This window comes from Leucoraja erinacea, chromosome 2, assembly GCF_028641065.1.
Source record: "Leucoraja erinacea ecotype New England chromosome 2, Leri_hhj_1, whole genome shotgun sequence".
Lineage (NCBI taxonomy): Eukaryota > Metazoa > Chordata > Chondrichthyes > Rajiformes > Rajidae > Leucoraja > Leucoraja erinaceus.
In genome coordinates this window covers 29,940,173-29,966,464 of record NC_073378.1, presented here as the reverse complement: position 1 = coordinate 29,966,464, position 26,292 = coordinate 29,940,173, and the positions used below count along the sequence as shown (strand labels likewise).

The 26,292-nt window shown below is 47.9% G+C and overlaps 2 protein-coding genes across 7 annotated transcripts in view; one reads left to right on the top strand and one right to left on the bottom strand.

Annotated features, from left to right (window-relative positions):
• atxn1a (ataxin 1a) overlaps positions 1-1,362 on the bottom strand; it is a 248,554-nt gene extending 247,192 nt beyond the window's left edge. For all 4 annotated transcript variants that reach the window (XM_055654143.1, XM_055654126.1, XM_055654158.1 and 1 more), the window contains exon 1: positions 1,054-1,362. The gene's annotated coding sequence lies outside the window, so the exon portion shown is untranslated. The remainder of the gene's footprint in view (positions 1-1,053) is intronic.
• Positions 133-20,304, top strand: LOC129708425 (zinc finger MYM-type protein 1-like). 3 transcript variants are annotated; one of them, XM_055654179.1, is made up of 3 exons: positions 133-250; positions 17,296-17,472; positions 17,702-20,304. In XM_055654179.1, exon 3 carries the CDS (start codon positions 19,163-19,165, stop codon positions 20,207-20,209), a length of 1,047 nt encoding a protein of 348 aa, XP_055510154.1. In that variant the 5' UTR covers positions 133-250; positions 17,296-17,472; positions 17,702-19,162; the 3' UTR covers positions 20,210-20,304. The 3 variants fall into 3 exon arrangements, with proteins under 3 accessions (XP_055510154.1, XP_055510163.1, XP_055510146.1); XM_055654188.1 differs by lacking the exons at positions 133-250; positions 17,296-17,472 and adding an exon at positions 14,791-15,807; XM_055654171.1 differs by lacking the exon at positions 133-250 and having other exon boundaries at positions 16,029-17,472.
• The last annotated feature ends 5,988 nt before the right edge of the window (positions 20,305-26,292 follow it).

The window sequence follows — 26,292 nt, the reverse complement described above, 5'->3', positions numbered from 1 at the left end:
AGAGTGACGCAGGGACAGTGGAGGAGGCGAGGGAATGGTGTTGGGGATAAGGAGGGGTTGAGGGAGGGGAGGGTGCAGGAGGGGAGAGTGCAGGGGGTGGGAGGAGAGGGTGCGGGGGGTGCGTGGAGCAGCGACTGGGTTGTGGGCGCTGGGGCTGAGTGTGACAGCACTGGTCTACACGGCAGCGCCGCCTGATCTTGTTTACTCCGCTGGCGGATCCTCGTAGTAACCGGGGCAGTGGCGCAGCAACGTGAGGTCATCTTACACCCTCCTCCTTCCCTCTCCCCTACTCCCCTACTCCCCTCCCTCCCCTTTCTCTCCCTCTACCCCTCCTCCCCTTCCCCCCCCCCTCACACTTCTCCCCCTCCTTTCTCTCCCCCTCTCTCCCCCTCCTCTCCTCTCCCCCCCTCTCCCCCTCTCTCCCCTCTTCTCCCCTCTCTCCCCCTCTCTCCCCCCCTCTCTCTCCCCCCCCTTCCCTCTCTCTCTCATTCTCTCTCTCTCCCCTCCCTCCCCTTCTCTCCTTTTCTCCCTCTCATTCTCCTCTCTCCCCCCTCCTCTCTCCCCCCTCCTCTCTCCCCCTCTCCCCTCTCTCTCCCCCTCCTCTCTCCCCCTCTCCCCTCCTCTTCCCCTCTCCTCTCTCCCAATCCCCCCTATCTCCTTTCCCCTCTCCTCCTCTCCCCCCACCCCCTCTCTCCCCTTCTCCCCCCTCCTCCTCTCCCCTCTCCTCCCTCTCCCAATCCTAGCACCAGTTTTAACCCCCCCCCCAAAAAAAAACCCAAACAGACGGCGGGCAGACTGTTTTGGGGAGAGGGAGAGGGAGGGGTGCAATATCTCCAGAGATTAAGCCACATTTTCGTTTTAAAAGTGCGTACTCCCCTTTACAACAACACACACACACAGTTTCCTCAATCAGAATCTGTGGTGCTAATACTCCACAGAAACCAGCCATTACACAACACACACACACACAGCAAATGACAGCCAGTTCCCCAGTGCGGTGGGGGGGAGGAATAACCCAGGACAGATATTTATATTAAAAAAAAAAAGACTTACAGCGTTAAAGAAATAATAATCTAAAGCAAGCGGCGTTGGAAAGTGTCGCCCTCGGCGAAGGGTGGATAGTGTAGAGTTAGTTGTGTAGCCTTCTCCAGCCGCCTCTCTCTCTCTCTCTCTCCCTCTCACTCACTCCCTGTAAGTGCGTGTGTAAGATAACCCAAATATGGAGCAGTTGACTGAGTCTGCAACGGCTTAAAGATCGTACTATATGCAAAGGATGTTAGAGAACACACACACACATGCTGGCGAGTTGCCAGTAAGCGCGGAGATTGATGCGAGCGCACTGCTATAGAGAGGGGGAGAGAGAGGGAGAGAGAGAGAGAGAGAGAGAAAGAGAGGGGGGAGACAGAGAGAGATGTAAGTAAATGTTTGTGATGGGGAAAGAGACAGAGACAGAGAGAGGCGGAGAGAGAGAGAGACACACACACACACACACAGGGGGAGGGAGAGAGAGACAGAGATAGAGACAGTGGGAGAGACACAGAGACAGACAGACACACACACACACACACACACAGAGACACAGAGATAGAGGGACAGTGGGAGAGACAGACACACACACACACACACACACACACGCACACACACAGAGACAGAGAGAAACAGATAGAGACACACAGAGATAGAGGCAGTGAGTGAGACAGAGAGAGACACACACACACACAGAGATGTAAGTGGTTTTGATGGAGGGTGAGAAAGAGACGGAGAGAGAGACACACACACACACAGAAACAGACACAGAAACAGACACAGAGAGAGGCAGAGACGGAGAGAGAGAGATAGTGAGAGAGAGAGACAGACAGACAGACAGACAGACACACACACACACAGAGTATTGGAAAGAGAAAAAATATATAAATATTTAGCAATGGGGCTCTGCTCCACGTCCTCGTGTGAGAGACAGAGAGAGAGAGAGAGAGAGAGACGGAGAGATAGAGAGAGAAATGGGAAAGAGAGAAAAGTATATAGTTGTGTTTTGTAATGGAGTGCTGCTCCACCCGCTCGTGGGAGAGAGGAGGGAGAAGAGGAACGAGAGGGTGAAGAGGGGGAAAAGGGAGAGAGAAGGAAAAGAGAGAGGGGGGAGAAGCGAACGAGAAACGGAGAGAGAGAGAGAAAAGATAAAGAGGGGTGGAAAGGGGAGAGAGAGAGAAGAAATAAGGAAAAGAGAGAGAGAGAGGGAGAGAGAGAGTAAGGGGGGAGGGGGGGGGGTTGGAAGCAATCCCTTGTTCCACACTCCAACACGTGTGAGTGAGTGGTGAGTGAGTGAGGGGGTGGAGTGAGGGTGAGGGGGGAGTGGGTGAGTGAGTGAGTGAGTGAGTGAGTGAGTGGGGGAGTGAGGGGTGAGTGAGTGGGTGAGTGAGGGTGAGTGGGTGGGTGAGTGGGGGGTGAGTGGGGGGTGAGTGAGTGAGTGGGTGAGTGAGGGGGGGGAGTGAGTGGGGGGGAGTGAGGGGGGAGTGAGTGGGGGAGTGAGGGGGGGGTGAGTGGGGGAGGAGGGGGGGTGAGTGGGTGGGTGAGTGAGTGGGTGAGTGAGTTGGGAGGGGGGAGTGAGGGGTGAGTGAGTGAGTGGAGTGGGAGTGAGTGGGTGAGTGGTGGGGTGAGTGGGGGGAGTGAGTGAGGGGTGAGTGAGTGAGGGGGGAGTGAGTGAGGGAGTGAGGAGTGAGGGGGAGTGAGGGGGAGTGAGTGGGTGAGTGAGGGGTGAGTGAGTGGGGGAGTGGGGGTGTGAGTGAGGGAGTGAGGGGGGGGTGAGGGGGGTGAGTGAGTGAGTGGGGGGTGAGTGAGTGAGGAGTGAGTGGGTGAGTGAGGGGTGGGGGAGTGAGGGGTGGGGTGAGTGGGGGGAGTGAGTGGGCGAGTGAGGGGGTGAGTGAGTGAGTGAGGGGGGTGAGTGAGGGGTGAGTGAGTGGGGGTGAGGGAGTGAGTGAGGGGGGGTGAGTGAGTGAGTGGGTGAGTGAGGGGGGGAGGTGAGTGAGTGAGTGGGTGGGGGAGTGAGTGAGTGGGGGGGTGAGTGAGTGAGTGGAGTGAGTGAGTGGAGTGAGTGGGTGAGTGAGTGAGTGAGTGAGTGAGTGAGTGGGTGAGTGAGTGAGTGAGTGAGTGAGGGAGTGAGTGAGTGAGTGAGGAGTGGGTGAGTGAGTGAGGGTGAGTGTGAGTGAGAGAGTGGGTGAGTGTGTTGGTGAACGAGAGCGCGTGTGGGTGAGTGAGTGGGGGAGTGAGTGGGGGGGAGTGAGTGAGTGAGGGGTGAGTGGGGGAGTGAGGGGTTGGGGCGGGCACTGTTGTAAGGTCGCACGTGTACAGTCCAAGCAAGAGGGGAGTTGTAATTGCTAAGGCCGGTTCAGTAATCCTTGCCCAGCTCTCGCTAGAGGAGGCGTTGGGAAAAATAGCGCACACCATCAACTGCCAAATGAATTAACCCCTTCGTGGCAAAAACAAAACCCCCAACCTATTCAGCTCAACTAGAAAGAAAAGCAAAAACGCACGACATTTAATACTGGGCACCGTGTTACAGGAAAGATGTTGTCGAGCTGGAAAGGGCGCTGAGAAGATTTACGAGGACCTAATGAGGGGGAGGAACCTCATTGAAATGTAACAAATAGTAAAAGATACCCTCGGCGGGTGCAGCAGCATCTATGGAGCGAAGGAAATAGGCAACGTTTCGGCCCGAAACGTTGCCTATTTCCTTCGCTCCATAGATGCTGCTGCACCCGCTGAGTTTCTCCAGCTTTTTTGTGTACCTTCGATTTTCCAGCATCTACAGTTCCTTCTTGAACAGTAAAAGATACCCCTCAGGTTCCTTGTCTCTTATATGTTATGATAGTCCCTGCCTCAACTACCTCCTCTGGCAGCTTGTTCCATACACCCAACAACCTTTGTGTAAAAAAAGCTGCCCCTTGGAGGAAACACTTTTACACACAGAGAGTTGTGAGTCTGTGGCATTCTCTGGTGGAGGCCGATTCTCTGGATGCTTTCAAGAGAGAGCTAGATAGGGCTGTGTAGGATGGAACTGCAGAGTCTGGTTTACACTGAAGACAGACACAAAATGCTGCAGTAACTCGACTCGACTCAAACTCGTTTGTCGGCACTGGGCCTGTACTCGCTGGAGTTTAGAAGTTTGCGGGGGAACCTCATTGAAACGTACAGAATAGTGAAAGGCCTGGATAGAGTGGATGTGGAGAGGATGTTTCCACTAGTGGGAGAGTCTAGGACCAGAGGCCATAGCCTCAGAAATAAAGAATGTTCCTTTAGGAAGGGGATGAGGAGGATTTTCTTTAGTCAGAGGGTGGTGAATCTGTGGAATTCTTTGCCACAGACAGCTGTGGAGGCCAAGTCAATGGATATTTTTAAGGCAATAGAGAGAGATAGATTTTTGATTAGTACGCGTGTCAAGGGTTATGGGGAGAAGGCAGGAGAATGGGGTTAGGAGGGAGAGATAGATCAGCCATGATTGAATGGGGGAGTGGACTCGATGGGCCGAATGGCCTAACTCTGCTCCTATCACTTATGACCTAATGAGACAGACAGCATTTCCGGAGAGCAGGAACGGGTGACGTTTCGGGTCAAAACCCTTCTTCAGACTGAGAGTCAGGGGAGAGGGAAACAAGAGATATTGAAGGCAAAGGTGTGAAAAACAAGAGATTAAAGGGGAAGCAGCTCAAGGAAAATGTAGACTAGATCATTGTTCGCTGCGGGGAAGGTGACAACGAGGTCTACATAGGCCAACAGAGGCATACAGAGGCCTACAAAGGCCTACAGAGGCTTACAGAGGTCCTTCGGAGGCCTTCAGAGGCATACAGGGGCATACAGAGGCATTCAGAGGACTGCAGAGGCATACAGATGTCTAAAGGCCTTCAGAGGCCTTCAGAGGCATACAGATGCCTAAAGGCCTTCAGAGGCCTACAGAGGCCTACAGAGGCCTTCAGAGGCATATAGATGCCTTCGGAGGACTACAGAGGCATACAGAGCCTACATGGGGCTTACAGAAGCGTACAGATGCATTCAGATGCCTCTGTAGGCCTCTGTATGTCTATGTAGGCCTCTGAATGTAGAGGCATACAGAGGTGAACATAATTGGCTTGGTATAAGTGTAAAATTGTCCCTAGTGTGTGTAGGGTAGTGTTAGTGCTCGGGGATCACTGGTCGGTGCAGACTCGGTGGGCTGAAGGGCCTGTTTCCGCGCTGTGTCTCTAAACTAAACTAAATGAGACGGGGACCTTGAGCTGATGCCTTAGTCACCGACTGAACTCTTATTGGGCTGGGATGATGTCATGTTTCAATGCAGTACAAGCTTCACACACTGGGGCTCCTGCAGTACATTTGTCCTTTACAATTGCCGCTCCACTATCACTTGTTTTTGTCAACAAGGCATTTTTTTATTACGGCTGTGGGAAGGAAGGCCGACTAGAAATCAGAAGGATCCCAAATGCCGCACAGTTATCCTCCGCATTCGGTTTCTGGGTAAAACGTTGTAAAAAAAACCCCGAAGATAGACACAAAAAAAGCTGTGGAGGAACTCTGGGGGTTAGTTTTAGTTTGGTTTTAGAGATACAGCGCGGAAACAGGCCCTTCAGCCCACTGAGTCCATGCTGACCAGCGATCCCCGCACGCTAACACTACCCTACCCTACACGCGCTAGGGACAATTTACAATTTTACCTGAGCCAATTGACCCGCAAACCTCCACGTCTTTGGAGTGCGGGAGAAAACCGAGGAAAACCCAAGCAGGTCACCGGGAGAACGTGCAAACTCCACACAGTCAGCGTTCATAGTCAAGATCGATCCTGGGTCTCTGGCACTGTGAGGCAGCAACTCTACCACCGTGCCGCCCTTAAAGACAACATCTCTGGAGAAAGGGAATAGGTGATGTTTCTGATCGAGTCCCTTCTTCAGACTGAGAGTCAGGGGAAAGGGAAACAAGAGACATGGACGGTGGTATAGAGAGATATGGAACAAATTAATGTAAGGTATGCAAAATTGTAATGGTGTTTTGAGAAAAAGGTGGAGTCCACAAAGGTCCATTGTTGGCTGTTTCCCGGGTGATAACGTGTTATACAGACAGTGAAACTCAGCTGGACGACAGTGAAACTAGTACGATGACTAGGGTGGGGGAGGGACGGAGAAAGAGGGAAAGCAAGGGTTGAAGTTAGAGAAATCAATGTTTATACCTCTAAGCTGTAAGCTGCCCAAGCTAAATATGAGATGCTGTTCCTCCAGTTTGCGCTGGGCCTCACTCTGACAGTGGAGGAGGCCCAGGACAGAAAGGTCAGTGTGGGAATGGGAGGGGGAGTTCAAGTGTTTGGCAACCGGGAGATCAGGTGGAAAAAAAAACGATTTGCTTCTATTTGCTTTCAGGAACCAAATCTCAAAGGCCAGAGGATTTTAAGGCCCGATGCGTAGACATGTGACTGCAAAGCTGAATGACACTTGTAAATAAATAAAAAGGAATAATTTAAAAAATATTTTAATCCATATTAATCCACATTTCCTTGATCAATCCGGGTGCCAGGGGTTTAAGGGGAGAAGGCAGGAGGATGGGGTTAGGAGGGAGAGATGGATCAGCCATGATTGAATGGTGCAGTAGACTTGATGGGCCGAATGGCCTAATTCTGCTCCTGAAACTTTGAATTTATGATAATCTTTGCTGGCTTTGATTTGTTCTTTTCATACTTTTCATTCCGTTGTTCTTTCTACCTTTTTATACCTTTCATAAGTTCATACGTTTCTCTCTCACAAGTTCATACGTGACAGGGGCAGAATTCGTCCATTCTGCCCATCAAGTCTACTCCACCATTCAATCATGGCTGATCTATCTCTCCCTCTCAACCCCATTCTCCTGCATTCTCCCCATAACCAGTAATAATCAAGAAACTATCTATCGCTGCCTTTAAAATATACATTGACTTGGCCTCCACAGCCTTCGGTGGCAATTAATTCCACAGATTCACCACCTGCTGACTAAATAATTTCCTCCTCGTCTTTTTCTTAAAGGAACCTCCTTTTATTCTGAGGTGGACAAAAAAAAGCTGGAGAAACTCAGCGGGTGAGGCAGCATCTGTGGAGCGAAGGAATAGGCAATGTTTCTCAGAACCCACGGACTCAGTTGTGTCTGTTAAGTCCAGGACAAGGGGTCTCAGTTTAAGGATAAGAGGGAAATCGTTTAGGACCGTGATGAGGAAAACATTTTTCACACAGAGAGTGGTGAATCTCTGAAACTCTCTGCCACAGAGAGTAGTTGAGGCCAGTTCATTGGCTATATTTAAGAGGGAGTTAGATGTGGCCCTTGTGGCTAAGGGGATCAGGGGGTATGGAGAGAAGGCAGGTACGGGATACTGAGTTGGATGATCAGCCATGATCATATTGAATGGCGGTGCAGGCTCGAAGGGCCGAATGGCCAACTCCTGCACCTAATTTCTATGTTTCTATGAGACCCTTCTTCAGAATGAGGTGTGACCTCTAGTCCTAGTGGAAACATCCTCTCCACATCCGCTCTATCCAGGCCTTTCACTCCTCTCTCCCCTGACTCTCAGTCTGAAGAAGGGTCTCAACCCCGAAACGTCACCTATTCCTTCTCCCCAGAGATGCTGCCCCCGAGTTACTCCAGCATTTTGTGTCTATCTTCGGTGGTAAACCAGCACCTGCGGTTCCCTCCGGCACACGTGACAATGAACTGAACTCAAGATTCAAGAGTTTATTGTCATGTGTCCCTGATAGGACAATGAAATTCTTGCTTTCCTTCAGCACAACAGAACATAGTAGGCATTGACTGAAAAATAGATCAGTGTGTCCATATACCATTATATAAATATATACACATATGACTATATAAACTATCAGTGCAAATAACAGATAATGGGCTATTAATGTTCAGAGTTTTGTCCGAGCCAAGTTTAATAGCCTGATGGCTATGGGGAAGTAGCTATTTCTGAACCTGGACGTTGCAGTCTTCAGGCTCCTGTACCTTCTACCTGAAGGTAGCAGGGAGATGAGTGTGTGGCCAGGATGGTGTGGGTACTTGATGATACTGCCAGCCTTTTTGAGGCAGCGACTACGATAGATCCCGTCGATGGAAGGAAGGTCAGAGCCGATGATGGACTGGGCAGTGTTTACTACTTTTCGTAGTACTTGACTCTATTGTGTGATCAGGAATGCTGCTGTCATTTTAAGTAACGTCCTTTACACAGGGCGTTGCTCCGTGTATGTAATGGACCCAGGAATAGTAAAACTGGCATGAATGTAAAAAGGTTTCTGGCATTCATCTGCTGTAACTTGAGAAGCTGAACCCGGCTGAGCCCCGCAAGGTTACCAAGTGTAACAGTCTGACGTAATCCCGACTGGTTTGTGAACTTAAATACAGAGCTGCGAATTAGCTTAGTCACGGCAGCGCGCATAATGACAGCGCGTCAGGCTTGGCTTTGGTGCAGGCTCCCAGAGTTAGCTCTCAGCAAGTTTATAGAGCACTAGAGGCTTGAAGGTGGACAAAAATGCTGGAGGAACTCAGCGGGGTGAGGCAGCATCTATGGAGCGAAGGAATAGGTCAGAAGAAGGGTCTCGACCAGAATCGTCGCCTATTCCTTCGCTCCATAGATGCTGCCTCACCCGCTGAGTTTCTCCAGCATTTTTGTCTACCTTCGATTTTTCCAGCATCCGCAGTTCTTTCTTAAGCACGAAAGGCCCGTGTGTGTGTACAGAGGAGGGGAACTGTGGTGAATATTTGGCTGCCAGCCTCTTTGACCAGATTTTGGAGTACTGTGCCCCATACGTGGCCCCCATATCTGAGGAAGGATGTGCTGGCTCTGGAGAGAGTCCAGAGGAGGTTTACAAGAGTGATCCCAGGAATGAGTGGGTTAACATATGATGAGCGTTTGTCGGCACTGGGCCTGTACTCACTGGAGTTTAGAAGAATGAGGGGGGACCTCATTGAAACGTACAGATTAGTGAAAGGCCTGGATAGAGTGGATGTGGAGCGGATGTTTCCACTGGGTGGAGAGTCTAGGACTAGAGGACACAGCCTCAGAATTAAAGGACATTCTTTTCGGAAGGAGATGAGGAGAAATGTCTTTAGTCAGAGGGTGGTGAATCTATGGAATTCTTTGCCACAGAATGGCCTACTCCTGCACCTATAGACAATAGGTGATGGAGTAGGCCATTCGGCCCTTCGAGCCAGCGCCGCCATTCAATGTGATCATGGCTGATCATTCCCAATCAGTACCCCGTTCCTGCCTTCTCCCCATATCACCTGCCTCCGCTTTCTTCAAGAGCCCTATCTAACTCTCTCTTGAAAGCATCCACGGAACCGGCCAATGTTCTACGTTGCTAAGGAAGGCTCTTGGCAAAGGCAACCGGGAGGGCGGCCACATAGTTTGACTGGGCTGCAGGAATGCTCCAAAATGTTGCCAAACGTGTTAACAAAAACATTGTCCTTATTAAGAATTGGAAAGAGGTTTGGAATAAGTTCCTCAAACCAGAAGGAAAACAGCAAGAAGAAGCAAAAGGATAGCGCTGGGACATTTCTTAATACAGAGGGTAATGTATCTGTGGAATTCATTGCCACAGACGGGCTGTGGAGGCCAAGTCAATGGATATTTTTAAGGCAGAGATAGACAGATTTTTGATCAGTACGGGTGTCAGGGGTTATGGGGAGACGGCAGGAGAATGGGGTTGAGAGGGAGAGATAGACCAGCCATGGTTGAATGGCAGAGTAGACTCGATGGGCTGAATGGCCTAATTCTACTCCTGTCGCTTGTGACTTTATGAGCTGAGGGATTTCCATTGCAATACTCTTCATTTTAATACAAAAGGCATTCTTACATAAGTTCATTCCTTCTTCTCCCCGCTCCCGTCCGGCAGAAGGTACAGAAGCTTGAAAGCGCGCACCACCAGACTCAGGAACAGCTTCTTCCCCTCTGTTATCAGGCTCCTGAACGGTCCTTCCATAAGCCAGGATACTGTCCGATTCACCTCTACCCCATTGCGGACATTGGACTTTGTCTCTGGAACTGATGCGCTACAATGCTGAGAACGTATTTCTACGCTCTGTATCTTCCCCTTTGCCTGATTTGATTGCATTTATGTCTAGAATTATCGACAATATAGACAATAGACAATAGGTGCAGGAGTAGGCCATTCGGCCCTTTGAGCCAGCACCACCATTCAATGTGGGAGTCAGGGGAAAGGGAAACGAGAGATATCGACGGTGATATAGAGAGATATAGAACAATTATTATATGAAAGATATGCAAAAATGTCACGATGATAAAGGAATCAGGCCATTGGTAGCTGAGGGTTAGTTGAGAATGAGTTACACTGATGGTAGACACAAAATGTAACTCAACGGGGCAGGCAGCATCTCTGGAGAGAAGTAATGGGCGCCGTTTCGGGTCGAGACCCTTCTTCAGTCCCAAAACGTCACCCATTCATAGAAACATAGAAACATAGACAATAGGTGCAGGAGTAGGCCATTCGGCCCTTCGAGCCTGCACCGCCATTCAATATGATCATGGCTGATCATCCAACTCAGTATCCTGTACCTGCCTTCTCTCCATACCCCCTGATCCCTTTAGCCACATGTAACTCCCTCTTAAATATAGCCAATGAACTGGCCTCAACTACCTTCTGTGGCAGAGAGTTCCAGAGACTCACCACTCTCCTTCTCTCTCCAGAGATGCTGCCTGTCCCGCTGAGTTACTCCGGCTTTTTGTGTCAACCTTCCGTTTAAACCAGCATCTGCAGTTCCTTCCTAAACATTTCATCGCGCTGATGTTATTTGTTACAGCAGTTAACGTTTTTAGTGATGCATTCCGTGACCTGTTTCTGACAATGGAAAGCAGCGCCCACTGGGGAATTGTAACCACGCTACCGAACATAATCATGAATGGAAAATGGTGGACTCCCTGCCGGTAATGTCCTCTCGAGACTTCCGTGAGATCACCGCTCCTCCCCAGAGAACCAAAATCACCCTTTAGCGTGTAAATTCGTAACATAACACGGTTGCCACAGAAAACTGTGGAAGCCAAGTCAAGGGATATTTTTAATAGACAATAGACAAGAGGTGCAGGAGTAGGCCATTCGGCCCTTCGAGCCAGCACCGCCATTCAATGTGATCATGGCTGATCATCCACAATCAATACCCCGTTCCTGCCTTTTCCCCATATCCCCTGACTCCGCTATCTTCAAAAACCCTATCTAGTTCTCTCTTGAAGGTATCCAGCGAACTGGCCTCCACCGCCCTCTGAGGCAGAGAATTCCACACTCACACAACTCTCTGTGTGAAAAAGTGTTTCCTCATCTCCGTTCTAAATGGCTTACCCATTTGGACAGAGATAGATCGATTCTTGATTAGTACGGGTGTCAGGGATTATGGGGAGAAGGCAGGACCACCCACTGACTAAACAAATTCCTCCTCATCTCGTTCTTAAAGGAGCGTCTTTTAATTCTGGGGCTATGGCCTCTGGACCTAGACTCTCCCACTAGTGGAAACATCCTCTCCACATCCTCTCTATCCAAGACCTTCACTATTTGGAGAGTTTCAATGAGGTCCTCATCCTTCTAAACTCCAGCGAGTGCAGGCCCAGTCCGTCAAACGCTCTTAACTTACTCATTCCTGGGATCATTCCCGTAAACCTCCTCTGGACCCTCTCCAGTACCAGCCCATCCTTCCCCACATACGGTGCCCAAAACTGCTCACAATATTCAAAAAGTAATCGTATCAGTGCCTTATAGAGCCTCAGCATTACATCCCTGTTTTAATATTCTAGCCCTCTCGAAGACGGATGCAAAGTAATTATTTAATTTGTCATCATTTGATTTTCTCCTTTATTAAAACTCCTGTTTCTGTCCTTAAGGTGCTTACATTTTTCCCTAGTCCTGATAAAAAAAAACCTCTCTGTCCTGGGCCTCCTCCACTATCAGAGTGAGGCCCAGCGCAAATTGGAGGAACAGCACCTCATATTCTGCTTGGGCAGCTTGCAGCCCAGCATTATGAGCGAGAAATTCTCCAATTTTAGGTGAAGTTTAGTTTATTGGTAAGTATACGGAAGTACAGCGAAAAGCTTTTAGTTTAGTTCAGTTTGGGTTTAGAGATACAGCACAGAAACAGGCCCTTCGGCCCACCGAGTCTGCACTGACCAATGTTCCCCGCACATTAACTAACTAACTATCCCACACGCACTAGGGACAGTTTACACATACACTAAACCTGCACGTCTTTGCAGTGTGGGAGGAAACCGAAGATCTCTGAGAAAACCCACGCAGGTCACGGGGAGAACATACAAACTCCGTACAGACAAAGACCCGTAGTCAGGATCGAACCCGGGACCCTGGTGCTGTTAGGCAGCAACTCTACCCCTGCATTTGATGCTATCCAGGCAAAAAAAACTGTACATCTTAGTTTCGAATGTCTTCGTTTATTGTCACGTGCACCGAGGTACAGTGAAAAGCTTCTGTTGTGTCCTAAATACACATCGGAAAGACAACACATGATTACAATCAAGCCATTCACAGTGTACAGATACATGATAAGGGAATAATGTTTAGTACAAGATAAAGTCCAGTGAAGTCCGATCAAAGATAGTCTGAGGGTCCCCGATCAGGTAGATAGTAGGTCAGGACCGCTCTCTAGTTGTTGATACGATGGTTCAGTTGCCTGATGGCAGCTGGGAAGAAACTGTCCCTGAATCTGGAGGTGTGCGTTTCCACTCTTCCACGCTTCCATGCATTGACAACTCATAAGGTCGTCAGGGATAGGAGCAGAATGAGGCCATTCGGCCTGTCCAGTCTATTCCGCCATTCAATTGTGGCTGATCTATCTCTCCCTCCTAACCCCATTCTCCTGCCTGCTCCCCGTAACCTCTGACGCAGTGTACTCTGGCTAAGGGAATGAAATTTAATGGAAGATAAAGTCAGATTAAAGAGAGTTTAAAGGTCTCCAATGAGGTTAATGGGCAGCTTCTACAAACCACTCTCTCCCCGCCTCCACTGCCTCTTATACCCTGACTCAATCGTGAATAAATAGATTGCAATTCTCAAACCTGCAGCTATTTCTGGCACCTTTGTAAGCCTCTTGCCTGCGTTTAACGCAGCCTTTCATTCCTCTTAGCCGCGGAAGATTCACTTCCTCCCGCGCACAATCGGATAAAGTTCGGAGATGTACAGGTAATTTGTCAATGTCAGCAAGGGTCAAGGTTCAACAGATCCTCGGAGGAGAAGAGGAGAGAACCAAAGATGGACACACAATGCTGGAGTAACTCAGCGGGACAGCAATGCTGGTTCGAAGGGCCGAATGGCCTACTCCTGCACCTATTGTCTATTGACAGGCAGATGCTCTGGAGAGAAGGAATGGGTGACGTTTCGGGTCAGACTAAAGAAGGGTCTCGACCATGATCATATTGAATGGCAGTGCTGGCTCGAAGGGCCGAATAGCCAACTCCTGCAGCTATTTTTCTATGTTTCACAGCCTTGATGTAATATTTTTTTTAATTCACTGCTCTGATCTTGTGGACAGATGCATCTTTAATTTTTACATTGTATGCCTTGTTGTCACCTTCCCCCAGCTAACAAATAATCTATTCGACATTTTCCTTGAGCTTCGTCCCCTTTGATCTCTTGTTTTCACACCTTACCCTTTCCATATCTCTCGTTTCCCTCTCCCTTGACTCTCAGTCTGAAGAAGGGTCTCGACCTGAAACTTCACTCATTCCTTCTCTCCAGAGATGCTGCCTGTCCCGCTGGGTTACTCCAGCATTTTGTGTCTATCTTCGGTTTAAATCAGCATCTGCAGTTCCTTCCTGCACAAGGGAAAGAACGATCTCCAGCTGACTGAGACGTGAACTCATCAACGCCCGCTCTCTCGCCCACTGCCCCACCCTGACATGCATGTGGTTGAACCTCAGACTTTACACTTTAGAGAAGCAGGGCAGAAACAGGCCCTTCGGCCCACCGGGTCCACGTTGACCCGCGTGGATAGTAAGCTAGCACTATCCTACACAGTATGGACAATTTACAGATTTTACCAAAAGCCAATTAACCTACAAATCTGCACGTCTTTGAAATAGACAATAGACAATAGGTGCAGGAGTAGGCCATTCGGCCATTCGAACCAGCACCGTCATTCAATGTGATCATGGCTGATCATCCCCAATCAGTACCTCGTTCCTGCCTTCTCCCCATATCTCCGCTATCTTTAAGAGCCCTATCTAGCTCTCCCTTGAAAGCATCCAGAAAACCTGCCTCCACTGCCCTCTGAGGCAGAGAATTCCACAGACTCACCACTCTCTGTGTGAAAAAGTGTTTCCTCGTCTCCGTTCTAAATGGCTTACACCTTATTCTTAAACTGTGGCCCCTGGTTCTGGACTCCCCCAACATCGGGAACATGTTTCCTGCCTCTAGCGTGTCCAAGCCCTTAACAATCTTATATGTTTCAATGAGATGCCCTCTCATCCTTCTAAACTCCAGCGGGTACAAGCCCAGCTGCTCCATTCTCTCAGCATATGACAGTCCCGCCATCTCGGGAATTAACCTTGTAAACCTACGCTGCACTCCCTCAATAGCAAGAATATCCTTCTTCAATTTAGGGGACCAAAAACTGCACACAATACTCCAGGTGTGGTCTCACTAGGGCTCTGTACAACTGCGGGACATACGGGAGCAAACCGGGATGGAACGCGGGTCTCAGGCGCTGTGAGACAACAACTATACTGCTTCTCACAGATCTCCGGTTTCCTTGTGTAGGTTTAATTAATAAATTGACCCTAGTGTGTGTAGGGTAGTGTTAGTGTGCGGGCTTTGCTGGTCGGAGCGGACTCGGTGAGGCAAAGGGCCTGTTTCCGCGCTGTATCTCTAAATTGAACTCTAAACTAAAATAAAAAAAATTGCAAAGCAATGCAGCAAAGCAAAGCGCTGTACTTCAATGCACAAAAAAGATAAATTGCACATTTAGGTTAAAAGTGAATGGAGAAAAATGTAATAGGAACATTTTCACACAAAGGGTGGTGAGTGTATGGAACGAGCTGCCGGAGGAGGCAGTCGAGGCTGGGACTATCCCAACATTTAAGAAACAGTTAGACAGGTACATGGATAATACAGGTTTAGAGGGATATGGGCCAAACGCAGGCAGGTGGGACTAGCGTAGCTGGGACATGTTGGTCGGTGTGGGCGAGTTGGGCCAAAGGGTCTGTTTCCACGCTGTATCACAAATCAACACGGTGGCACAGCGGTAGAGTTGCTGCCTTACAGCACTTGCAGCGTCGGAGACCCGGGTTCGATCCCAACACGGGTGCCGTCTGTACGGAGTTTGTGTTCACTGTTCTCCCCGTGACCTGCGTGGGTTTTCTCCGAGGTCTTCGGTTTCCTCCCACGCTCCAAAGACGTGCAGGTTTGGAGGTTAATTGGCTCGGTGTGAGTGTAAATTGTCCCTGGTGTGCGTAGGATAGTGTTAATGTGATGGGGATCGCTGGTCGGTGCGGACTCGGTGGGCCGAAGGGCCTGATTCCATGCCGTATCACTACACAAAACTGAATGTGTAGGAAGGAACTGCAGATGTTGGTTTACACCGAAGATAGACACAGAAAGCTGGAGTAACTCAGCGGGACAGGCAGCATCTCTGGAGAGAAGGAATGGGAGACGTTCACTGGGGAACAAGGAAAGGCAAACCCCTGGTGATGAAACTCAGTGGGGCATTTTATTCCAGGCAATCCTTGCAGTGAGGAATGCTTTAACAAAGCACTTGCTGGCAGCACTCCAGCCATGGATTTTGGAACGGCTGTTCCTGGTAAGTAAAGTAGGTCACACACAGCTCAGTCAGTTAGCAACAGGAGCTGCAAGGAAGATTGCAATCGCAGCCAATCGCACTGTCGCAGGAAATTGAGAGCACTTTAAACGCTTCTCAAACGTTGCGATAGTCCCAGCCTTTAACTACCTCCTCTGGCAGCTCGTCCCATACACCCACCACTCCTTTGTGTGGAAAATGTTACCCCTCAGATTCCTCCCCTTCACCTTGAACCTATGTCCTCTGGTCCTCGATGCGTCTACCCGATCTATTCCCCATGTGATTTTATACACCTCTATAAGACCACCCCTCTTTCTCCTGCGCTCCAAGGAATAGAGTCCCAGCCTACTCAACCTCTCCCTATAGCTCACACCCTCTAGTCCTGGCAATATTCTCATATTAGCATTAATCCTAGCAATATCATCAGGCTATTAAACTCAACTCAAACAAAACTCTGACTATTAATAGCCCATTGCACTTTATCTGCTTATTTATGTGTGTATATATATATATATATTCAATGGTATATGGACACACTGATCTGTTCTGTATTTATTTGTGCCTACTATATTGTGTTGTGCTGAAGCAAAGCAAGAATTTCATTGTCCTATCTGGGACACATGACAATAAACTCTCTTGAATCTTGAATCTTGAATTCTCATCAATTCATAATCCCTAGACTGAAGATAGACCCAAATTGCTGTAGTAACAGCGGCCTTTCTTCAGACTATGCAGTTCCTTCCTGCACATTCCGAAGACTGAATCGGGTGACGCTGGTATGTTGTTTTGCAGGTTTCCGTGTAACTATGACAACAGGGAAAGGACTTTGCATTTGAGATGTTGCATTTTGGGAAGTCTAACAAGGGCAGGACCTAACCAGTGAACGGCAGGCCTCTGGGTAGTGTTGTAGAGCAGAGGGATCTAGGAGTACAGGTGCATGGTTCCTTGAAGGTCGAGTCACAGGTAGATAAGGTGGTCAACAAGGCTTCTGGACACTTTGGCCTTCATCAGTCAGAGTATAAAGTTAGGAGGTCATGTTGCAGTTGTGTAAGACGTTGGTGAGGCTGCATTTAGAGTATTGTGTTCAATTCTGGGCACCGTGTTATAGGAAAGATGTTGTCAAACTGGAAACGGTACAGAGAAGATTTACAAGGATGTTGCCAGGGCTAAAAGGTCTGAGCAACAAGGAGAGGTTGAGTAGGCTGGGTCTCTATTTCTTGGAGCGCAGGAGGATGAGGGGTGATGTTATAGAGGTGTATAAAATCATGTGAGGAATAGATCGGGTAGATGCACAGAGTCTCTTGCCCAGGATTAACCATTAAGCAGACTAAGCACGTGCTTAGGGCACCAGGGCCAAAGGGGGCACCACAAAGTTGGGAAAAGGGTGAAAAGAAAAAAAAACGAATGAAGATTTGTAAAAAAAATAAAAAATTGATAAAACTAGTGCAAATTGATCATAATGTTCTGTTTCTTGATCATGGTGCACCCTAGAGTTATCTTCCCAGGTGTACCACAAGGGGCATTGCTGGCGCAGTGCACTCTGACCTCTGTCGGTCAGTAAGATCATTAACATGTCACATGTTTCCTGTTGTGGAATATTCTCGACTGACCTCTGTGCCTCAGGCATGATGTGTGCGATATCCTTGGAAATCTAAGACCACTGCACTGGTAAGATGTCATACAGCTTCAATGATCCTTTATTTCATTAGTATACATAGTCGTCTCTTATCTGTCGATCTTTTTTGAGACTTTTTGTGTCTACTTTTGCCTGGTTTAAGCTATTTTTTGTTGGCGAGGTGCAGTGTCATAGCATGTGTTTAAAAGTAAAATGATGGAGCCAAATTCAGTTGTCATGACAGTCATTTCAATGACCCTCTCTGCCCCTTTTTAATTTCAGCCCCATGTGAACGTCAACAATGAGGCGTGTTCAGTTGAGTGGTGCGCAAAAGAGAAAACGTGCAAAAGAATCTGTCTGTTGTAGCCAAGACAGGAAAGCTGACAGATTTCTTCTTACAAACTGCAGAGAAAGATGATCCAGATCAAAACCAGTGTCAGTCTTCAGAGACAGCAAGTGAATCAAATCTATCTCCTTCATCAGAAACAGGCAGTGTTGGTGCAAGGCCAGATTTTCACGATGACGTTGCACATGATGAAGTGCCACAACCTGGACCTAGTTCTACGACAAGATGTGTAAATGCTTTTGAACTGTCCAAGGAGTTTAGAGAACTGACCAAGGATGAAATGAACAAAGCTAAGGACCCAGGGTTGTGGGATGAATTTTATGGTGATGATGTGACTTATTGGGTTGCTTGTGGACGCAGTGAATGTCAGCACCACAATGGGCCATTTGACAAATCGTGTCGCAATTTCATCAGTGGGAAGCCAAAGAGATACCGTTCACAGAAAATCTTTTTTGGAATAAAGGCCAATGGTGAACACTACAAGAGAGAATGGCTGTTGTACTCTCCTTCAAAAGGATCGGTTTACTGTTTTGTTTGTAAACTATTTGCGCCCAAAGGGTCAACGCATTTTGCTAGAAATGAAGGATTCAGTGACTGGCGAAACACTGCTGTAATTGACAACCATGAAAAAAGTACAACTCACCAAGATGCCATGTTGACATATTTAACTCGGAAACAAGGCTTAGGCTTGACACAGCCACTGGAAAAACAGATTAAAGAGGAGTACAATTACTGGGAGAATGTGCTTCGGTTGTAGCAGTCATTTGCACACTGGCTGAACGAGGATTGGCATTCCGAGGAAAAGTGGAAAAATTTGGGTCTCTCAATAATGGGAATTATTTGGGGCTACTCGAATTGATAAGTCAGGAACCCTGGAACTCTCTGCCGCAGAGGGTAGTCGAGGCCAGTTCATTGGCTATATTTAAGAGGGAGTTAGATGTGGCCCTTGTGGCTAAGGGGATCAGAGGGTATGGAGAGAAGGCAGGTACAGGATACTGAGTTGGATGATCAGCCATGATCATATTGAATGGCGGTGCAGGCTCGAAGGGCCGAATGGCCTACTCCTGCACCTAATTTCTATGTTTCTATGTTTCTATGTCAGTTTGACCCATTCTTGGCTGCTCACATATCACGGTATGGCAATGCGGGAAAAGGCAACCCTTCGTACCTGTCCAAAACGATATGTGAGGAACTTATTGAGTTAATAGCAAAGAAAGTGCACTCCGTCATCATTGACAAAATTAATGTTTCTGGGTACTTCAGTCTGTCTGTGGACTCAACGGCTGATCTTTCGCATGTTGACCAACTGGGCATAGTGCTCAGATACTTTGCAGGATGGACAACCAGTTGAACGATTTATCACATTTTTGGAATTACAAAACCACACTGGTGAAGCTATGGCACAGCAGGTGTTGAAGTACTTATGTGATGATTGTAAATTGGATTTTGCTAAATGCAGAGGGCAGTCATACGACAATGCTGCCAACATGTCTGCACATTACAATGGCATGCAGCAAAACCTTTTGGATGCAAATCAGTTTGCCATTTATGTACCCTGTGCAGCTCATTCACTAAATTTAGTTGGACGAAGTGCTGTGGATTGCTGTCAAGTTGCAGTAGGTTTCTTTTCCACTGTACAACTGCTCTACACATTCTTTTCAGCCTCAACTGCTCGGTGGAGAATTCTCAAAGATTGCATTGGAAATGAAAAAGTGTTGAAATCACTTTCAGACACCAGATGGGAAGCACATGCTGTGGCAACTGCAGCAATTATCAACTCTTTCTTCAAGATTCTGGAAGCTTTGGAAGATTTATCAGATGACCAGTTGCAAAAAGGTGACACTAGAAGGGAGGCAAAGAATATTGCAAACAAGATGCAAGAACTGGAATTTGTGTTCATGCTGAATTTTTGGAATGAAACTTTAGAAAAGTTTCATAGAACAAGTCAACTTCTTCAAAGTGAAAATGTGATCTTGCAAACATGTGCAGATTTGTATTCATCATTGGCAGACCAGTTGCACACATCAAGAGATGAGTTTGAGAGATTTGAATCACTTGCAAAGGACATGCTCCCTGATGTAGAATACAAAGCAACTCAAACGCGTAAGCGTATAAGAAAGAGAATGCCCAACGATGGAAATGCACCAGAGGTCATTCTCAGTGCCAGAGACAAATTCCGTATCTTCACTTTTTATGTAATTGTTGAAAAGTTAGAAACGGAAATGAGGAGGAGACTACTAAAGGTGTACACTAAAATAGCAGACAGATTCTCTTGTCTGACAGATGGTCCTAATGCCCAAAGCTCCTATAGCAGAGCAAGATGGGCTACTCCTGCTAAATACAATGGGCTGACGTGTAGTACGCTATGGAGGGGATCCTGGGCATTTTTCCCCGCCCATTTTAGCAACCTGAGCCTACCTGACCCGACCCGACTCGCAGTATAATCAATGTTGCGGGGCAACAGTTTGTGTGGGTTAGATTCATAAATCTGTCAGTTCAAACTTCTTGTCAAGAATAAAATTTGATTCTGGTAATTGTCTTTTTTAATGTTTTTTAAATCATTTCTTTTTAAATGGCTCACAAGCAGTGTTTGAGTTGATTTTGTAGTAACCGGAACCGACCCGACTCGCAGGGTAATTGACATTGCGGGGGAACTTTTTGTGTGTGATATAGGGTTAGATTCATAATTCTGTTAGTTCATAATTCTGTTAATTCTTGTTAAAGAATAAAATGTTTATAAACACACATACATGAAAATTATATAAATGTATATAATCATATAACACACACAATTCTATTTCTTCTGATCCAATAATGAACTTTATTTCAGACTAGTCAAGGGACATTAAATAAGAAACATTGTAAATAAGAAACATTGTAAACCTCCCCACAACTTCACACACACTAGGCCTTATCCCCCCACCCCCGGCACTCCCTCGCCTGCCCCCACACTACAATGTCTCCCCCTCTCCCGCTGTCCCGGACCTCACACTCCCTCTCCCCGCTGCCCCGGACCTCACACTCCCTCTCCCGCTGCCCCGGACCTCACTCCCTCGCTCCCCGGACCCCACATGCCCCGGACCCCACACTCCCTCTCCCCGCTGCCCCGGACCTCACACACCCTCTCTCCCGCTGCCCCGGACCCACACTCCCTCCCCGCTGCCCTGGACCTCACACCCCTCTCCCGCTGCCCTGGACCTCACACTCCCTCTCCCGCTGCCCCGGACCCCACACTCCCTCTCCCGCTGCCCCGGACCCCACACTCCCTCTCCCGCTGCTGCCCTGGACCTCACACTCCCTCTCCCCGCTGCCCCGGACCCCACACTCCTTCTCCCGCTGCGGATCCAATCTTTGGCCGGAAGCGAGATGGCTGAGCAAGATGGTGGAACAACAAGATGGCGGAGGCAGGTTGCTAAAATGAGTCATAAAATCGCCCATGAATCCGCCCATGAGCGTACTACACGTTTGCGTGAGAGTAACCCATCTTGCTCTGCTATAGGATCTTTGCTAATGCCACCCAACAAGGTGCTAATTCCCAATTATCAGAAAGTGAAAGGTACTCAAAGACTTGTCAGAAACTCATTGATGTTTATCCAGATGACATGAACAACACTTTGTCTACAGAGCTTCAGCAGGTCCATTCGTATGTTCTTCATAAGTTTAAAACAACCAAGAAAACATCTTTCACTCACATGGGGAATCGAGGACCAGAGGACATAGGTTTAAAGTGAAGGAGGAAAGATTTAATAGGAATCCGAGGGGTGACATTTTCACACAAAGGATGGTGGGTGTATGGAACAAGCTGCCAGATGAGAAAGTTGAGGCAGGGACTATCCCAACATTTAAGAAACATTTAGACAGGCACGTGGATAGGACAGGTTTGGAGGGATATGGACCAAACGCAGGGTGGGTTTTCTCCGGGTGTTATATTTAGTTTAGTTTAGAGATACAATGCGGAAACAGGCCCTTCGGCCCACCGGGTCCACGCCAACCAGCGGTTCCCGCATATTAATACTATCCTACGCCCAGTACGGACAATTTACAATTTAACCGAAGCCTATTAACCCATGTCTTTGGAATGTGGGAGGAAACTGGAGCACCCGGAGAAAACCCACACGGTCACAGGGAGAATGTGCAAACTCCATATAGACAGCACCCGTGGTCAAACTCCGTACAGACGGAATCTGAATCAAGAACCAGAAGACAGATTTAGTAGACACTAGACAACAGGTGCAGGAATAGGCCATTCGGCCCTTCGAGCCTCCCATTCAATGTGAGTATGGCTGATCATCCCCAATCAGTACCCCGTTCCTGCCTTCTCTCCATATCCCCTGACTCCGCTATGTTTAAGAGCTCTATCTAAATCTCTTTTGAAAGCATCCAGAGAATTGGCCTCTGCTCTGAGGCAGAGAATTCCACAGATTCACAACTATCTGGGTGAAAACGTTTTTCCTCATCTCCATTCTAAATGGCTTACTCCATTATTCTTAAACTGTGTTCCCTGGTTCTGGACTCCCCCAACATCGGGAACATTTTTCCTGCCTCTAGCATGTCCAAACCCTTAATATCTTACATGTTTCAATAAGAATCCCTCCCATCCTTCTAATTTCCAATGTCTACAAGCCCAGTCGCTCCATTCTTTCAACATATGACAGTCCAACCATCCCGGGAATTAACCTGGTGAACCTACGCTGCACTCCCTCAATAGCAAGAATGTCCTTCCTCAAATTAGGGGACCAAAACTGCACATAATACTCCAGGTGTGGTCTCACTAGGGCCCTGTACAACTGCAGAATTACCTCTTTGCTCCTATACTCAACTCAATAGACAATAGGTGCAGGAGTAGGCCATTCGGCCCTTCGAGCCAGCAATGGTTTTCTTCACTGCCTGCTGTATCTGCATGCTTACCTTTCAGTAGATAGCATATGGAACATGGAACATAGAGCGCAGGGAGAGAGTACACGGAACAATTTACAGATTCTTGATCAGTACGGGTGTCAGGGGTTATAGGGAGAAGGCAGGAGAATGGGGTTGAGAGGGAAAGATAGATCAGCCATGATTGAATGGCGGAGTAAACTTGATGGGCCGAATGACCTAATTGTGCTCCTAGGTCTTATGGACTAATGAACTCCAGGATTACCTAATACTTTAACAAAATGGAATCAATATTGCGATGACTCACTCGGTATTAGATATTAATTCTGAGAAAGCACAATGACAATTCAGCACTGCTTTTTACTTTGATCAATAAAGGAGTTATTAATTTTAATAAATGTCCTTCATCCATGTCAAGGTTTAGTGAATTCATGTTCATAAACTCACAAGTTATAGGAGCAGAATTAGGCAATTCAGCCCATCAAGTTTACTCCGCCATTCAATCATGGCTGATCTATGTCTCCCTCTTAACCCCATTCTCCTGCCTCCCCCCCCTTAATCTCCGACACCCGTACTAATCAAGAATCTACCAATCGCTGCCTTAAAAATATCCACTGACTTGGCCTCCACAGCCGTCTGTGGCAATGAGTTCCACAGATTCACCACCCTCTGACTAAAGAAATTACTCCTCATCTCCCTCCTAATGGAATGTTTATTAATTCTGAGGCTGTGGCCTCTGGCCCTAGACTCTCCCACTAGTGGAAACATCCTCTCCACATCCACGCTATCCGGGCCTTTCACTATTCGAGGGGAAAGATTCAATAGGAACCTGAGGGACAACTTTTTCAATCACAAGGGTGGTGGGTGTACGGAACGAGCTGCCGGAGGAGGTACTTGAGGCTGGGACTATCGCAAATATTTAGACAGGTACATGGATAGGACAGGTTTGTAGGGATATGGGCAAACGCAAGCAGGTGGGACTAGTGTAGATGGGACATATTACTTGGTGTGGGCAAGTTGGGCCGAAGGGCCTGTTTCCAGGCTGTATCATTCTACGATTCTATGCTATGAATTGGCTCAGACTTCACCCTTTCACACTAGTTCTGTTATCCCATTTTTTTCATCCACTGCCAGGGGTCAAGGAAAGAGTGTTCACGTTGCGGCCCTGTTTCCACCAATCTTTCCCCCACCACACACAAGGAGCACAAGAGGCGACAAGACAGACACCATTGTATGCAGATGCCGAGCTCTGGCTGCACGACTTCTAATCTTGTGTGTGGACTCATGTTCACGTTACAGGAACAGAAGTAGGCCATTTGGCCCATCGAGTCTACACCGCCATTCAATTATGGCTGATTTATCTTTCTTTCTCAACCCCATTTTCCTGCTTTCTCACCATAACCCCTGACACCCATACAAATCAGGAATCTGTCAATCTCCCTCCGCCTTAAAAATACCCTCCAGGACCTCATAGCCTCAGTATTAAAGGACATTCTCTTAGGAAGGAGATGAGGAGAAACTTCCTTAAGGGGCTGTCCCACTGCGGCGACCTAATCCACAAGTTCAGAAGAGTTTGCCCTCGAATCATACTCGCAGCATGGTCGACACGAGGTCCTAGGAGGTCTTTGTAACTCTCCTTCATGCTCGAGAGTGGTCCCCGTGTACTCGAGGCCTCAGCTAGGTCGCGGCGTTTTTTTTTAGCAAGCTGAAAAATGCCCGCCAGTAAAAAAAGGTCGCCATGGAAAAAATATCGATTTTTTTTACTCGTAGGTTTAGTCGAGGTAGGTCGTAGTGCTATTGTGGGTAATCGAAGGCAATCGAATGTAGTCAAAGGTAATAGCTCATTGAGGGAAAAAAGGTAAGTAAACAGCAGCAGGTGATGCCCTGTCATACCAGGGCATGTTCATTCATAGCTAGAGAGTTTTTTGGAAGAGTCAGACTTGTTGTGAGATTAGATTAGATTAGATTAGATTAGATTAGATTAGATTAGATTAGATTAAATTCAACTTTATTGTCATTGCACAAATACAAGTACAGGTACAACGAAATGCAGTTTAGCGTCTAATCAGAGTGCAAAGTAGTAAAATGCTGATTAAAACAATAGATATAAATGAGGATATATTGATCTATGTACATAGGCATATACATATAAAAGATTGGCATGTGCTATATTCTGGTGAATAGAGCTTAACTGTAAATTATATAAACTATAAATAATACTGATGAGAAGAGGGGTGTGGGGAGAGGGGGGGGGGGGGGGGCTAGCGTTGGCCCTGTGAGTTCAGCAGGTTAATGGTATTTTAGAAGAAGTTGTTCCTTAGCCTACTGGTGCGAGACCTGAGGCTCCTGTGCCGCCTCCCTGATGGGAGGATGGTTAGGGCGTGAGGGATCCTTAATGATTTTGCCAGCCCGTCTCAGACACCGTGTGCGGTGAAGGGCAGCCATGGCAGGGAGCGGGGCAACGATGATGTGATGGGCGGTTTTCACCACCCGTTGTAGTGCCTTCCTGTCCGCTGTGGTGCAGCTGCTGTACCATACCGTGAAGCAGGTGGTCAGGATGCTTTCGATGGTACAGCGGTAGAAGTTGGTCAGGATCTGGGGGGGACAGGTGAACTTTCTTAAGTCTCCTCAGAAAGTAGAGGCGCTGCTGCGCCTTTTTAATCAGTTTGGCGGTGTTGAGGGACCAGGACAGATCCTCAGAGGTGTGTACCCCGAGGAATTTGTAGTTGGCACCAAAGAAAAGGCAACAGCGCAGGATATGAAGATAGGATGAAAATCCACTCCCTGTACACTAGGGGCAGTATACAGAGGGCCAATTAACGTACAAACCTGTACGGCGCGGGGATATGGGAGGAAACCAGGGCGCCCGGAGGTCACGGGGAGAACGTACAAACTCTGTACAGACAGCACCCGAGGTCAGGATTGAACCCGGGTCTCTGGCGCAGTGAGGCAGCGGTTCGACCAGCTGCACTGCTTTTGCTGCCCAATATAACAAGTTCCACATTAAGTAAATGATGGGCGGCACGGTGGCGCAGCGGTAGAGTTGCTGCCTCACAGCGCCTGAGACCCCGGGTTCGATCCTGACTACAGGTGTGTAGTTTGCACGTTCTCCCCGTGACCGCGTGGGTTTTCTCCAGGCGCTCCGGTTTCCTCCCACTCTCCAAAGTCGTGTAGGTTTGTAGGCTAATTGGCTTCGGTAAAATTATACATTGTCCCTAGTGGTAGGATAATGCTAGTGTACGGAATGATCGCTGGTTGGCGCCCACTCGACGGGCCGAAGGGCCTGTTTCCACGCTGTACTTCTAAACTAAACTAAATGGTTCAAAGTCAATGGAAGAAGTTTTAAGCTCAGCAGTTCTTTTCAGTAACAATAAATCAAACTTTCTTACATAATGTCACAATGTCCTAGAAACCTGTTTGCCGACTCACCAACAAATCGTGTATATGGGGACCTTACTTCATATAAGATTGTTAAGGGTTTGGACATGCTAGAGGCAGGAAACATGTTCCCGATGTTGGGGGAGTCCAGAACCAGGGGCCACAGTTTAAAAATAAGGAGTAAGCCATTTAGAACAGAGACGAGGACACACTTTTTCTCACAGAGAGTGGTGAGTCTGTGGAATTCTCTGCCTCAGAGGGCTGTGGAGGCCGG